At 58.9% G+C, this 15,930-nt stretch overlaps 1 protein-coding gene across 3 annotated transcripts; it reads left to right on the top strand.

Moving 5' to 3' along the window:
• Window positions 1-457: 457 nt before the first annotated feature.
• KCNC3 (potassium voltage-gated channel subfamily C member 3) lies at window positions 458-12,236 on the top strand. Of its 3 annotated transcripts, XM_061173767.1 has the most exons (5): window positions 458-1,351; window positions 5,484-6,591; window positions 7,135-7,137; window positions 7,777-7,968; window positions 12,100-12,236. In XM_061173767.1, the coding sequence occupies exons 1-5, from the start codon at window positions 458-460 to the stop codon at window positions 12,234-12,236; spliced, it is 2,334 nt and encodes a 777-aa protein (XP_061029750.1). The 3 variants fall into 3 exon arrangements, with proteins under 3 accessions (XP_061029750.1, XP_061029749.1, XP_061029751.1); XM_061173766.1 differs by lacking the exon at window positions 7,135-7,137; XM_061173768.1 differs by lacking the exons at window positions 7,135-7,137; window positions 12,100-12,236 and adding an exon at window positions 8,207-8,310.
• The last annotated feature ends 3,694 nt before the right edge of the window (window positions 12,237-15,930 follow it).

The following is a 15,930-nucleotide window of genomic DNA, read 5'->3' as shown; positions in this document are numbered from 1 at the left end:
TCTGCCCCTGACTCCGCCAGTCACGGACAGTCAGGCCCCTTTAAATAGCTCGGACTTGTCCCCTTCCTCTGCCCGACGCGCTCCTTTTTTTAGTTCAATCAGATCTCTTCCTTATATTTAGCCCCGCCTCCTCTGTTCTCCCAGTGCTGCCAAACCAGGCAACTTTAGCCTCCCATCCCGCCTTAACACCTCGCTCGGCCCCGCCCCTTATCTCAGAAAGACCCAATCGGTGTGTTCCATCTGCGGCCCCGCCCCGACCAGCTAGGCGGAGTTGGAGTCCGGGCCCTTCTCTCAGCTTTAGCCCCGCCCCCACCTCTTCCCAGGCCAATCAATTCAGTTTCTCCCTCCCTGCGGCCCCGCCCTCTCCCTCCATCCCCTCCTCTCACCCAATCACATCTCTCTCCCCTGCGGCCCCGTCCGCTGAGACTCCGCCCCTCCCTCTCCGCCCCCCCATCCAATGCTGAGCTCAGTCTGCGTCTCATCCTTCCGCGGGCGCCAGGGGTCCAGCAAACAGCAGCCGGTGCCGCCGCCGCCGCAGCCGTCCGAGTCCCCGCTGCCTCTGCCCCCGCCGCCACCGCCACCGCCGCCGCTGCAGCAGCAGCAGCAGCCTGCGCAGCCAGGCCCCGCCGCGTCCCCGGCGGGCACCCCGGCACCCCGCGGGCCCGGGGGCCGGTGCGCCGAGCCATGCCCCGGGCTGCCGGCGGCGGCCATGGGGCGGCACGGCGGCGGCGGTGGCGACAGTGGCAAGATCGTGATCAACGTGGGCGGCGTGCGCCATGAGACGTACCGCTCGACGCTGCGCACCCTGCCGGGGACGCGACTGGCCGGCTTGACGGAGCCCGAGGCGGCGGCGCGCTTCGACTACGACCCGGGCGCCGACGAGTTCTTCTTTGACCGGCATCCGGGTGTCTTCGCCTACGTGCTCAACTACTACCGCACTGGCAAGCTGCACTGCCCGGCCGACGTGTGCGGGCCGCTCTTCGAGGAGGAGCTCGGCTTTTGGGGCATCGACGAGACCGACGTGGAGGCCTGCTGCTGGATGACCTACCGGCAGCACCGGGACGCCGAGGAAGCGCTCGACTCCTTCGAGGCACCCGACCCCTCGGGCGCCGCCAACGCTGCCAACGCCGCGGGCGCCCATGACGCGGGCCTGGACGACGAGGCGGGCGCGGGCGGCGGCGGCCTGGACGGCGCGGGCGGCGAGCTCAAGCGCCTCTGCTTCCAGGACGCTGGCGGCGGCGCCGGGGGCCCGCCAGGGGGCGCGGGCGGCGCGGGCGGCACGTGGTGGCGCCGCTGGCAGCCCCGCGTGTGGGCGCTCTTCGAGGACCCCTACTCGTCGCGGGCCGCCAGGGTGAGCGTGCTCTCGGAGCCCCCATCCCCCTCTCCTCTCCTGGAGCTCCCAGACCCTCAGAAACGCCCCATCCTCGCCCTTAATCCCTGGCCCTTCCCAGCCCTTCCTGGTCTCTCGGCCTCCCAGCCTCTTAGTCTCCCGTACTCTGAACACACCCCCCTCTCCCGGCCATCCCCAGATCCTCAGAAGATCTCTCTGCAACCTTCAGAATACTCCAGACCTCTCTAAACCCCACCCTGCTTATCTAGGCCATCGTAGGCCCTTAGAAACTTCCTTTCCGACCGTGAATCTCTTAAACACACCCCCTGAACAACCCCACATCTGCCTTTCCTGGACCCCTCCTGAGACCCTCAGAAGACATTTCCTCAACCCTCAGAGTCTTCCTAGCCCCTTTTAACCTCTTCTCACCTCTCTTGGCCACCCCTCAGACCCTCAGAAGACCCTTGTACAGCCCTCAGTTTCTTGGACCTCCTTAGATCCTCAGAAGACATCTCTTCCTAACCCTCAAAGTGTCCCAGTCCCTGTGAACACTGTCTCCACCCCCTGCAGACCCTCTGAAGCCTGCTCTCTGGCTTCCAGCCTTCAGTCCTGCAGGCTCTCCCAACACCTCTGATTCTCCTTCTGACCGTCTCCACATCCCCTCCCTCTCTCCAAGTTTGAGTCTCCTGGTTATCTTTGAACCCCCCCTGCTTATTCTGCCCTTAAAGTCTCAGAATAGTTCCCACCCCAATCTCAGAGTCCCCTGGACTCCTCTGAACCTCCAAACCACTTGCTCTGGCTAGGATACTTCCCCCTCACTGCAACAGAGTCTTGGGCATCTTCTCTCCTGGGACCCTGCTGCCCCCTCTGTGTTCACGTCCCTTCCTGCATCCTCCACACCAACTCCCCTCCCGAGGATTTCCCCATACAGCTCGAGACTTCCCCCAAGGCTTTCACACTCCTCCTCAATGTCTCCAGAAGAGTCCTGAGCCCCCATGATATGCCTTTCCTCTCCAGAACTTCCCATATGCCCTCCAGAATAGCTTCTCTCTCATCCACAGATTCTCCCAGCTTCTTCCTTCATCGTTTAAACTGCATAGCCCACTGTCTATCTCTGGGACACCCTCCCCCCACCCTCAGCTTCCCAGCCTCTTTCCTAGTGGGTAAATGACTTTCCTTCCTGCTCCAGAACTTTACCTAACCTCAATCCTCGGGACTCTCCTCAAGTTATCAGCCCCAAAGCTTCCTCCTCAAAATAGCTCCCAGGTCTTTCTGACCTACCTTGGTATCTTTCCACCTGACCCCCCTCCCCAAGCCCTGCTCACTTCCCCTTTCCTAATGCCCCCCTCCACTACCCATTCCAAAGCACAGGACTGGGCCTCTCAGACCCCCCTCCGCCTCCCGCAAAGTGAACCAAAGAGCCCACACTCCAGCCTTCTCCTCTCTCCAGTCTTATCTCTCTCAAAATTCCATATTTCCCCCAAAGCTCTCTTCGTCTCCCCCCCAAAAAAACTTTCCTCAAACATCTGTAACTTCCCAGGCTAAGTAGCTACCCTTCCCCCTGGTTCTCATTTGAACCTCTTCCTCCTCTTAACTTCCTCCCTGTGTTGGAGGAGAGGACAGTTCAAGATGGGGGGTGGGGAATTAGAGAGAGGAGGGAAAGAGGAGAGACTCCAGGCCCCTTTCTAGCCTTCTGGGGACCCAAACACCCGGAGGAGGCGGTCCGGCACCCTCCCCCCACCGTGCCGCGTCCTGGGCCGGGAAGGACGCGGAGGACCCGCAGTGCCGCATTCGCACCGGGGGAGGGAGCGAGGGGGAGGGGGACCGGAGGCACCGCATAAAGTTTGGTCCCCGGGAAGCGCTGAGTTGGCAAGATTTGGGGTTGGGTGGGGGGAGGTGGGGGAGAGGAGGTGCAGAAAGGACGTGGCCCTATATGCCCCCTCAGGCCTCTGAGCGGCACCCTCCCCCCATGGCCTGGGGAGCCTTTCCCTCTTGTGACCCCATTGAAGTGTTCTGAGGTGAAACTAGGGGTCTGGGACAGCTACGGGGGACATTCATTTACTTTACAGATGTGTTTTGAGTGTCCACGTAGTGCCAAGCATCTTCTAGCCGCCAAATGAGAGTTGGAGGGTTGAGAGTTGAGGCCAATGCAAAGTGGAGGGTCCGGCTCTACCTCCCCCTCACTCCTCTCCCCATAATCTCCCCTTTCCTTCTTACAGGGACTCCATGCCCTCCTACCCCTTCTGCTTTTGAAGCATCTCTGGACAAGGGGCTCCTGACGCTGTCCAGCTTCTAAGCTGCGCACTGCGACGGGTGCCCACCTTTCTTTCTGTGTCCCGGGAGGGAAGGAGTTAATCAAGCTCCTGGCCTGTGGCCTCCCGCTGTGAAGCGGCACTGCGGCTGCGCACTGCCTGCTCGGCCACGGCCTGGAATGGGTTAAGACAGCTCTCAGGCCTTGCGGCTGCGCACTGCAGTGGGGGAGCTGTCCGTGGTGCTGCCCCCCGCGCGCCCCGCCCCCTGGTCCGTCCGGCCCGCCCCCACTGCGGTGCCGCAACCTGCGCCCTGCGCCCGGCTCGGAGCGGGGCGGGGGAGCACCAGGCATGCGCTCTGCGGAGGCCTCTGGCCTCTTAAACCACTGCGGAGAAACGAAGAGGGGGGCGGGGCAGAGGGCCAGAGTTGAGTCCCTCGCCCACCCCAAGATCTAGGGTCATCTCTGAGGCGGACTCTGGCCCGCCTCTCGGCTCTGCACTTAAGATTAAAGTCAAGGTCTCCCAAGCCCGGACCTTGCCCCCCATCCCGTGGAGGAAAGAGAGTGCAGAGAGGGACAGTGCTGGCCCGGGAGCCAACTCTGGCTCTCCTCTTTTTGCACCCCAGGCCCTCTCTCCTCTATCCATCTGATTAAAGGCCCCTCTGCCTCAAAGCCCATCCCCTTCCTTCTCTAAGGACTAACCCCACTCCTTCGACCTCCCTTCTACATATCTGATAAAGCCAACTACAATTTCTAGGGGCCTTCTCCAAGATCTTGACCCTGTCTCTTCTCAAGGCCTTCATCAAAACCCACACCATTGGGCTCAGGACACTGGTCCTTCCCCATCTTGAAATGAACCAGGCACCCCCGCCCCCATATCTCTGAACCTCTGACAAGCCCCTTCACCTCTCCTTGGACCTAGCCCTGCCCTCTCCCCTTCCCCTATGTTCAAGCCCCTGACATTCCCTTCCTTTCCAGAGCCTTAAACCCCACCCCTATCATCTTCCCTTTTTTCAGTCTTGACCCTTCACTTCCTTCTTCCTTCAGGGACCTAACACCCCTCCTCCCCTCTGTGGGTCCAACTCTGCGCTGTTCTCTCTGGGTGAGGGCCTCACCCAGCCTTCTCTCTTTTCTGAGACCCAGTCATTAGCATCAAGGTCCTTAAACACCGGCAACTATCTGAGGCCTCAACCTTGGCTCCCTTTAACTGATGCCCCAACACCCTAATAACGGCTCAAGCCTTACTAAGTTCCAAACACTAGACCAAGCACTGGTTTTGGAGTCAGGCCCTTTGTATACTTATCTAATGTAATCCTTACAATAATCCTGTAAAAAATTTGAGGTTCGGAAAGCTTAATCTCCTTGCCCAATTAGGCAGGGAAAAAGCTGGATTCAAACCCAGGCTTTCTTACTCTTAACCACCTCCTGGTTCTGCCTCCGACCCACCTTCTCCCCTTCGCCTTCCCTCAGCTCCAAGCTAAGCCCCAAAGCCTCTGAGACACAGGATGTATGATCTTAGTCTCCCTACCCACATCCCCCAGCAGAATGCTTGGACCCTGCCAGGGACCCCTGAGATACGACACAGGGAACAGGAGGGGGGGAGGGATGGTTTAGGAGACAGAGCAAGGAGCCAGAAATCGCTGTTTCCAGGAAAGAAGTGGCCCATCTGCTGCTGCTTCTGGGGCCAGCTCTTCTCCCGAGCTGGGGGAGAGCTGCCCCTGATCCTTTTGCAAGATTTAGAGAGAACAGGATGCAAGAAGTGATGGAGGCATTGGGGTTGGGACACCTGGGTTTCCCTGGAGTTTGTGTCTGGGAAAGGGGCCACTGGGAGGGTCTCAGGGAGATGGCTAATTGACCAGATGCCTGGGTCACCTTTTGCCCTCTCTCTCCTGTCCTGCCCCGCAGTATGTGGCCTTCGCCTCCCTCTTCTTCATCCTCATCTCCATCACCACCTTCTGCCTGGAGACCCACGAGGGTTTCATCCACATCAGCAACAAGACAGTGACGCAGGCCTCCCCGATCCCGGGGGCTCCGCCGGAGAACATCACCAATGTGGAGGTGGAGACGGAGCCCTTCCTGACCTACGTGGAGGGTGTGTGCGTCGTCTGGTTCACCTTTGAGTTTCTCATGCGCATCACCTTCTGCCCAGACAAGGTGGAATTTCTCAAGAGCAGCCTCAACATCATCGACTGTGTGGCCATCCTGCCCTTCTATCTGGAGGTGGGGCTCTCGGGCCTCAGTTCCAAGGCCGCCAAAGATGTGCTGGGCTTCCTGCGGGTCGTCCGCTTTGTCCGGATCCTGCGCATCTTCAAGCTCACGCGGCACTTCGTGGGGCTGCGCGTGCTGGGCCACACTCTCCGCGCCAGCACCAATGAGTTCCTGCTGCTTATCATCTTCCTGGCGCTTGGTGTGCTCATCTTCGCCACTATGATCTACTATGCTGAGCGCATTGGCGCTGACCCCGATGACATCCTGGGCTCCAACCACACCTACTTCAAGAACATCCCCATCGGCTTCTGGTGGGCCGTGGTCACCATGACAACCCTGGGCTACGGAGACATGTACCCCAAGACGTGGTCAGGGATGCTGGTTGGGGCGCTGTGTGCCCTGGCTGGGGTGCTCACCATCGCCATGCCCGTGCCCGTCATTGTCAACAACTTTGGCATGTACTATTCGCTGGCCATGGCCAAACAGAAGCTGCCCAAGAAGAAGAATAAACATATTCCCCGGCCCCCGCAGCCCGGCTCGCCCAACTATTGCAAGCCCGACCCACCGCCACCGCCCCCGCCCCATCCTCATCATAGCAGCGGCAGCATCAGCCCTCCACCACCCATCACCCCGCCCTCCATGGGGGTGACTGTGGCAGGGGCCTACCCACCAGGGCCCCACACGCACCCCGGGCTGCTCAGGGGGGGAGCGGGTGGGCTCGGGATCATGGGGCTGCCTCCTCTGCCTGCCCCTGGGGAGCCTTGCCCGTTGGCTCAGGAGGAAGTGATTGAGATCAACCGGGCAGGTGAGGAGAGGGCGCGAGGGGTGGAGGTGGGGGGCGCAGGCAGAGGTGGGGAGGTTGTGAGGGGGGCAGGAGGTAGTTGCTGAGACTCCAGAGAGATGGGGTGGTCAGCAACAGAGACGGAAGAGAGGAAAGTGAATAGCAATTGCCGAGGCCAGAGAAGAGGCACGGAAATAGACAGTGATGGAAAAACAGAGATTTCGTGTGAAAGAGAGTTTTGGGGAGAGACAGACTTGCAGCCAAGGTATTCAGTGGAACCAGGGGGGCGGGGGGCAGAGTGATCAGCCATATGGTGAGAGGGACTTAGAGAAAGAGAGATGGGGGGCGGTTCAGAGCACAGGGAGAGAGTCTCACATGGGAATCAAGGGCCAGAGACAGAGGCCAGGGGACTGTTGCAGTGTCTGATGAAGGAGGTGAGGGGAGAGGAAAGTTGACTGAGCCTGTGCTCATCTCTCCCCCCAGGGGCGTCTGTGTCTCAGAGGCAGTGACTGGGGCATCGGTCCCGTGGAAGGGAGAGGCTGGGGGGCCCCACCCCCATGCCTTAAGTAGGTCAAGAAAGGGAGCTGGGCCGCCCGGCCCCCATCTTGCTCCCTCAGCCGCTGACCCAGTTTCACACCAATTAAAAATAGCTAAAGTCAGAGCCTGGGGGACCCCCACCTCCCCCCTCCCTCATCTGTCACCTTCCCAACGCCTCCCACTGTGCCCTTGCCAGCGTCCAACACCCCTCCCTAAACTACCACCTCCCAGCCCCCTGCATCCCTCCCAGCCATCCCTCCAAACCTATCCCAAACCATGCACCCTACCCCAGCTGTGCCCTATTCGGTCCACTTCAACCAACCGTCCCACCCTCCACTCTGTCTCAGCCTCCTTCCCAGCACCCAGTTCACTTCCCAACTACTTCCCCCGTCCCTGTCCCTCCAAACACCCGACACCCTACCTCAGTCCTGCCCTTCTCAGCACCCAACACCCCGCCTGACCCCCACTTCCTAGCCTTCAATGCCCTTCCCTACCCTGTTGTCCTTCCCGACACTCAACACCCTCCCCACCCATGACCCGCTCCCCCAACCCACCAGCCACACCCCCTAACAACCTGCACCTCCATCACCTCTCCTTGCTGACCTTGCCCTCTCTGTGAGTTCCCACACCTCACTCTCTCCTTTGTGTCTCTGTCTGACCCTCGGGACACAGATCCCCGCCCCAACGGGGACCCTGCAGCAGCTGCGCTTGCCCACGAGGACTGCCCGGCTATTGACCAGCCCGCCATGTCACCAGAAGACAAGAGCCCCGTCACCCCCGGGAGCCGGGGCCGCTACAGCCGGGACCGAGCCTGCTTCCTCCTCACTGACTATGCCCCTTCCCCTGATGGCTCCATCCGGAAAGGTGAGGTGCCCTCCACTGGCCCCCTGGGACCCTCCCTCTCCTCCCCTCCCCCAGGGGAGGGGAGGAGAGGGAGATGAGGGAGGAGGTGCTGGACATCCCTTCCCCCATCTCTTGGCCCCAAATTCCCTTCCTCTTAGACGCCCTCCCCCAAATTTCCTCACCACTGACCCTTCACCTGTCTTTATTCCATCTCCATGTCCCCCCCCCCCGACCCTCTGGCCTCTTCCCCCACCCCCAGCCACTGGTGCTCCCCCACTGCCCCCCCAAGACTGGCGTAAGCCAGGCCCCCCAAGCTTCTTGCCCGACCTCAACGCCAACGCTGCAGCCTGGATATCCCCCTAGTGGACGAACCCCCCCCCCAGGGTAAGTAGCCCCCACCCTCTGAACCCCCTCCCTCCCGACTAACCCATCTGAGAACATGCAGCCCCCATTGACCGAGACTCCTGTCCCCTCACTCCGAACAGCTCCATCTGATTAACCCCCAGCCCTGACACTGGCCCTGCACCCACCTGCCCAGGACCTGCGGTGCCCCTCACTAACCCCTAGAACTAAGCCCAACCCTCCCCACCATGTGCCTGACCTCCCTCCCCGCCCTTACGACTGACCCCCATTCTCAGCCCCATCCACATCTCTCTCCCTGCCTCCCCCCTTGGTTTTGCTTTTGTTTATTTAATCAAGAAAATGGGGTACACACCCAGGACATTCTTCTGGGTGCAGGTTGGGGTGAGAAAGACTCAGCCACTCATCCAGTCACTTGTGGATTGGCCAGCACTTACAAAGCACACACAGGCTCCCGGTGCAGTGCTAGGCCCAGGGGATTCAACAGTGAGCAATCCAACCGCACCCCTGCCCTCCACGAGCTCTCAGTTTGGGGGAGAGGCAGACACAGACCTAGAACTGAGGCCAAAAAGCAGGGCTGGGCTGAGGAGCCTTGTCCCGGGATCTGGGGAGGGGCGAGTCTGCTCTGGGACTTTGTGAGGATGCACCGGAGTGGGGAGAATGCAGGTCAGGAGGCTGGGGAGGAGGCTGGGATGAGGGTCCAGGGGGAGAGGACAAAGCCTGAGCCGGGGTCAGGGCTATGCGGGTGGAGAAGAAGGAAAGAGACAGAGAGAGTCGGGGGGCCAGGGGTCAAGAGGGCAGGGTCAGGACTGGCCAGTTGGGGAGGTGAGGGAGATAGAGTGAGGAGACAGTAGATGAATTATTCAGCAAACATAACGAAGCACTTTCCACGTGTCAGGAATCTAACATATATTCTGTAATCCTCACAACAACCCCAGCTAACCGCTAACTTCATTCATTCATTCATTCATTCATGCATGCAGCAACTAATGATTGAGGGTAGAATTCCAGGCACTGGAGATTTAGCAGGGCACAAAGCAAGAATCTGCCATCACAGAGTTGCTACTCTAGAGCCTGGGTCAACATACTACAGCCACGGGCCAAATGTGTCCACCAGCTGTTTTGTAAATAAAGATTTATTGGAACACAGCCACTGTCTACAACCGAAGACTGGAATAGTTTCGACCGAGATGGTATGGCCCACAGAGCCCCGAAAATATTGACCATCTGGCCCTTTACAGCGAATGTCTGCCACTCCATGACTGGAGGAAGCAGAAAACAAACAAAAGGATAATTACTCTGGCCAGGTCAGATAAGGGGTCTGTGAGGGTCTTTCTGAGAAGGTGACATGAAACTTGAAAGCTGAAAAAGCTCCAGCCAGGCAGAAGAAACAGCAAGTGAAAAGGCCCTGAGGTGCTGCCTGAGGTGCTGAGGTGGGATGAGCTTGGTCTGTTAAAGGAACAGGGAGGAGGGAAGTGTGGCTGGAGCTGAGTGGCCTAGGGGAGAGGGGAGGAGTCTGGGGGGGAAGGTATTTTTGGCCATGGTGAGAGGCTGGATTTGATCTTAAAAATGATGGGAGGCCACCTGAAAGCATTTGATCCATCGCTTATTCATTCAACACATGCCTGTGGAATCTCCCTACTCAATACAGAGATACATCCTAAAGAATCCCTACCTGCAGCCTAAGGAGATGCCACAGCAGGACTTAGGGAGCCTCCAAGGACAGCCGCATCTAAACGCCCTTGTTTTACAGAAGTTCAGGGAGGTCCATGGCCAACCCCCAGCCACAGAGCAGATGGGGGACAAGAACCCAGGCTTCTGGGCTCCTAGTCCAGAGGGGGCTGTCTGGCTCTTCTTGTTCCATCCCCGGACTTCTCCTTGTTGCAACCCGCCCCCCACCTCCATCATCCTCCATTTTCATCTCATTACCAACCCCCTGCCTCCCTGCTCCCATCTCACCCCTCCCCCTGCTTGCACCCAGTCCTGTTACCCACCTCCCTTTGTTCCCCACCCCCAGGTCTGGATGGGCCCCTATGGAATTGAGGGGCAGGGGGAGGGGGGAGGATTCGGGAATGTGGGTGAGGGAGGACTGGGGGGGCAGCTGGGGGGAGTTCTCTGCTTCTCTTGCCTCGGATGCCAAAATCCATTCATTGAACTCAAATTATGGCTGGAGCTGATGGGGCTGACTGAACTCCCTTCCCCAAGGTCCTGGATCCCTCCCCCTTCCACGCGCCTCCCTTCCTCTCTAACCTTCCCCTCCAGGACCCACCCTCCACTATTCCCCCCCAACCAAGATCCTTCCTCCTGACCTGACCCTCACCCGCCCCATGACCCCTCCCTTCTCCATCTCCCCTCACCAACCACCTGATTCCCGCATCTGACCTGCGCTCCCCCGTCCTCCCCAGCCCTCCCCCTCCTCTCTTCCTTCATCCTCCCCTTCCCCCTCAGCCACCCCGGAAGCTCCTTCCATATTTGATGTCTCTGGCCGCCCCCATTTCACTGCTCCCCTCCCCCGGAAAACACCAGAGAGGAGGAAGAGATCTCGGCTTTTCTCCGTCCCCCCAACAGTGAGGCTGTGTTGGGGGTTCCCCTTGGCCACCCTCCCCCCCCGTGACTCTGTGTATTTCTGTCCCCAGCTCTTGTCACCGCCTGAGACCTCGCGAGACCCTCGGTCCCCCCCTGCCCCTTCCCCCCAGGTTAGCAATTGGGTATGGCTGGGAGGGGGTGTCCCCAAGATACTGGGCTTCCAACCTCCCCCAGGCCCTCTCGCCAACAGTCAAGATGCCCTCGTCAAGACAGACCCCTTGGTACTGCCTAGCAAAGCCCTAGAAGAGCCCAGACACTGGCAGAACTCTTCAGACATTCCTAAGTTTTCAAGAAACCCCACATGTGCCCCTAAGCCTTAGATCCCTTTGACTATCAAGACATTGTCAGGACCTTCCCATCAGAAGGTTCTTGTTTAAAGGCTTCATGACCCTTTAAAGATACCCCATTACAGCCTTCAGCTGAGTCTTGCCCTCATCAGACTGCTCTTGGAGGTGTCCTCCTGCACCAGCCCCGTCCCGCCCGGGGAGGGGGCACTGCCAACTTGCACCCCATTCAGCCCCTCACAGCGTCCCCACCCGCCTGTCCTCATTTCTCTACATCTAGGTTAGCCCCCTACCCCCTGCAGCCCCACGCATTCCCTCCCAAGGCCTCTCCACCGGCTGCTCCCCCACTGGCATTCCACCCACGCTCCCTCCCCACGCCCGTGCTGCCCACCATCTGCCTCGCTGCCCCCCACCTTTTTGCCTCAGATGAGGGGGCCAACAGGGGGGAGGGGAGTTGAGGGGGGCTGCGGTGGGGGTAGGGGGGGAGGCTTGGTGGCTGCCACCCTGCCTCCTGACCCTGAGTCTCTCCCCCCTCCCCATGTCTGAACCTTTCTCCTTGATGCCGATTGACTGTCCAATTTGTTCACTTCTCTCTCTCCGTCTCCTTGGTCCGCCTCTGTTCATCTCTCCGTCTCTTGCCATCTGTCACTCTGTGTCTTGGTGTCTGTCTCTCTGTCTCTTATCCTGTCTCCCTCACCGTCTCTGTCGCCTGCCTTCTCTCTCTGACTCGCCCTCTCCATCTCTTGCTGTCTCTTGCCTTTTCCTGTCTCTGTCTTCTCTCTTTCTCCATCTCATATCCCTTCTGTTTCCCTCCTGCTTCTCTTTGTCTTGGGGTCCCTCTGTCTGTTGGACCCTCCCCCTGCACCCCTATCTCCTTGCTTCCTCCCCGTGTTTCTGCCCTTCGCCCCCCCCCCACCACCAGGTTACGAGAAATCCCGCAGCGTGAGCAGCATCGCGGGCCTGAGCGGGGTGTCCCTGCGCCTCGCCCCCCTTGCCACTCCCCCTGGCTCTCCCAGGGCCGCCCGCCGCGCTCCCCCAACCCTGCCCTCCATCCTCTAGCGCTCCCCTCCCCCCCGTGGGGGGACTCGGGGGTGACAGGGAAGAAGGTCAAAGGAGCTGGGGGTGGGGGGTGGGGAAAAGGGTTTAAAAAAAAAAAATCAAACAGTCATTAATAATATGCAACCGAGACGACGATGCCAGCAGACACCCCCGGGCCCCTCACCTCCACTTGGGCCCCCAGGATGGAGGTGGGGAGGAGCCAAAGGCCATTCCCCCAACTCTTCGCCCCTCCTGAAAAAAAGCCTTCTCAGGTCTCCATGAGCCATAGGAACCCCCCCCCCCCGCAATCGACTCGTGTAAATACGTCCAAATTATACCAATTACATTTTGGGGCGCCTCCCCTCTACTCTGCATGCCTCCCCCAAACTGGATCCCCGCCCTCTCCAACTCCACCTCAGCAATAAGCCGCCAGGGGCTGCATGCCGCGTGCGAGGGAAGGGGCATTCTGGGAAGCGGGTGGGGACCTCCATGGGGGTCGGGCTGGCCTTTAAGCTACCGGAGGGTCTCCTAGCCTCCTACCCTTCACCCCAGGAGGGCAACCCATCACCAAAAAAAAAAAAAAAATTAGCAGCAATGTGGGGGAAGGAGGAACAGTCAGCCAAGCCAAAAACCGGAGCTGAGCTCAGACGGTAGAAGCGGAGGCACGGGGGGAGGGGTGGGCTGAGGACAGCTGCTCCCTCAGCCTTTAGGAGCATCCCTCTGGTGAATTTCACTCTTTCATCCTCCTCCCCCACCCCCCACCCCACGCCCAGGGATCTGCTCGCCTCTATTGCTGCATGGACTCAGACCTCCCATCCCGGTATTCCTGGGATGTTCTGGCCGTAGCACACAAACTACCCCAACACCCCCTCCAGATTCCCATCACATGAGGCCTGCCCCCAGAATTCCTGAGACTGAGTCTGGCATCCCGCATCCTCCAAATCCCCACACGCTCCTGGGACTTAACCTCTGCACACAGATGCTGTCCGCACCGCCCCCCCACCCACCCCGGCCCAAGCCCCACCACCCACTCACTCCCTGAGCTGCATCCCAGCACCTCAAACCTCCAAGACTTGATCCAGCCTTTCAGCTCACTTTCAGCCTTTGGGATGCTCCAAATCCTTCCCACACTCTGGATATTTCCTAGACACCCCTAAATCTGACATCAGACATCCTCCTCAGGTTCCCCTGACGCTAGAATTTTCAAGATAGGCTCAACCTGTCTGCAATTCCAGGGAACCCGACCTTCCCGGGACAGCCCCCTTCTTATGCCTAACCCTGCCCCTCCAAGAGCCCCTTTCTTTAAATGGTGCCCCAAAGGCACCTTCTTCATAGACGCCAATGTTTCCCAGAGGGTCATATTTGTACCCCTGGCGATGTGCTAAGGTTTTAGGCAGTACAAGGACAAACACTTATTTTTAAAGTTTTGTCTTTCCTGGCATTTCGCACATAAGCCGGTTAAGTCCAGATATTGCTGCTTGGCCAGGACACCGTTTATTTAGGTTAGAGGTGTTTACATTTAAAATGTAGAGGCTGTTCCCTTGTGGAGGGACGCTGGAATATCAGAAGCTTGGGAAACCACATATCCACCTGGGCTGGGATCCCAGCTCGCCCTTCCCCGGCGTTCTTCAACCCCCCACGTTCGCGGGTGCAAAATCATTTCTCATACCCCATCCTGGCTCTACCAGGATGCGCTACCTACCCCAAGCCCAGGGACCACACCGGTCCCAGAATCCTTAAGGGACTCCCCCTTTTGTAGCTGGGGGCCCATGGAATTAGCAACCTCCCTCCCTCCGCTCCCACAGCCTCAGGAACCCCCCACACCCCGCCCGAGGATTGGTGGGGGGGGGTTACTGAGCACGATTCTTGATGCAACGATTCCTATGCAAGGGGCATTTTTGAGTCCCCCCATCCTTCCCTTGGACCCTAAACCCTGGCGAACCAGGGGTGAGGGGTGGGGCGGGTTCTGGCGGGAGCGGGGTGGGGCGGGGCGGGGCAAAGGGCTAAGGGCTTTAAACACCAGGGTATGGGGTTGGAGACTGATTATATTGCCAAAGGGTTTAACTTCTTAAAGCAAAACAAAACCCCAGATACCCCTGACCCTCACGGAAGCCGAACGGTGCAGGGAAAGGGGGTGAGGATTTTTCTAAAGGGTACGGACCTCTTCCCAACGTCTCCCCCCTGCTCGCCAATCTGCCACACGTACCCAGCTTTTTAGTTCAGCTTTTAAAAATAGTCACAATCATTATAAACCTCTACACACGTTATTCTCATTCCCCATCCCCCAACTCAGTGTGGGATTCGGGGAGGGAGAGAGAGAGAGAGCTAAAGGGACAACTTCCTAGTCCCGACTCCCCTTTTCCCCCCGGCCGCCAGGGTGCCTGCAACTACACGCATGCGCTGCATGACGCGCTCCCCACACGCATGTCGCGCCCCTCCTGCGCTCCGGGAACGCACGGACACGGGGCGGGGGCGGGGTGATTGGGGAAGGAATGAACAGCGGGGGTCTTTCTGAATACAGCGGCTCCTCCCCAACACACAACACACACACAGCAATAAGTTTCTCTCACTCAAAAGTGGGCGGGGCGGGCCTGGCCTGTGGTTGGGGTGGGGGGGAGTGGCAAGGGGGCGCTCTCAGGGATGGGGGAGGGTGCCCGGAGTCAGTCTGGGGAGGGGAGGTCTGCAAATCGTCCAACTCTGGTGCTAATGGCGGGTCTTCTCAGCCCACCCCCAGGGCAGGGAGGGAGGGGTCGGCACGGCCCCTCCCCCAAGCCTCCCCCACGCCCACCCTGGGTGCATGAACCGCCCGTTGCAGAAGCTGCCGCATGTCACCCCCCCCAAATAAAAAGTGTCATGCCCCCTTCCCACCCACCCTCTCACTCCCCACCAAAATAAAAGTTTCCTTTTCATTTAAAAGTTTCATCCTCTTTGTCTCCAGAGAAGATCTCCTGATGGGGCTAGGGGCTCTGGGGGCAGACAGAAGGTTGGGACAGAAGAGCAGGGGTCATATTAAGATGGCAAGGGCCTGCACTTTGAGGGTCCAGACATCCCCCTCATCGCCGGCTCTCACCTTGTGATTTTGGGGGGGGCAAGTACCTGCTTCAGTTTCCCTGATGGTAAAAATGGGGATCCACACCCCTAACTGGAAAGTCTGTGAGGGCACCTGGGTCATGTGAGCTCCTGGGTCATGTGCCGGTGACTAGTCCCCAGAAAAGGAGTGTGGGCTCAGGAGTTACCCACCCTGAAGCCAGACTGGGTTCAATTTCTTAGTAGCTGTGTGTCCTTGGGCAAGTCTCTCAACTTCTCTGGGCTTGTTTCCACCACTCTAAAAGGGCGAGCGGGGGTGATCTATTAATTCAGCAAACATACTAAGGCCAACTATGTGCCAGGCACTGTTCTAGACACTGGAAGGCAATGAAATCCCTGCCTCTAAGGGTTGTGCTGAGGGTTGAGACTAATGTCCCAAGTTTAGCTCAGCTAAACAAATAGTACTCAGCAAACAGCTCAACCGTCACTACTATCATTGCTTTGCAAAGACTTGAGGGTCAACTAGAGTGCAGCACCCCTTCTGCCACTTGCTGACGGAGAGGCTTGGAGCAAGGGACCCTGGAGCCCTGAGCCTCAGTTTCCCATCTGTATCATGCAGGGGATACTTTGGAGGAAGGTTGGGTGAGGGGAAAATGAGTTCTTTCACATTAAATGCTGGGTACACGTG

The sequence above is a fragment of the Eubalaena glacialis genome, chromosome 18 (assembly GCF_028564815.1).
Source record: "Eubalaena glacialis isolate mEubGla1 chromosome 18, mEubGla1.1.hap2.+ XY, whole genome shotgun sequence".
Classification (NCBI taxonomy): Eukaryota; Metazoa; Chordata; class Mammalia; order Artiodactyla; family Balaenidae; genus Eubalaena; species Eubalaena glacialis.
Note: the sequence above shows the minus strand (reverse complement) of the source record. Positions and strands in the feature narration are given on the sequence as shown.

Coding starts and splice junctions, on each gene's coding strand:
- KCNC3 (XM_061173767.1), top strand. CDS start 458: ATGCTGAGCTCAGTCTGCGTCTCATCCTTCCGCGGGCGCCAGGGGTCC. Junction 1,352..5,483: donor ACTCGTCGCGGGCCGCCAGG/GTGAGCGTGCTC, acceptor CCTGCCCCGCAG/TATGTGGCCTTCGCCTCCCT. Junction 7,969..12,099: donor TGATGGCTCCATCCGGAAAG/GTGAGGTGCCCT, acceptor CCCCACCACCAG/GTTACGAGAAATCCCGCAGC.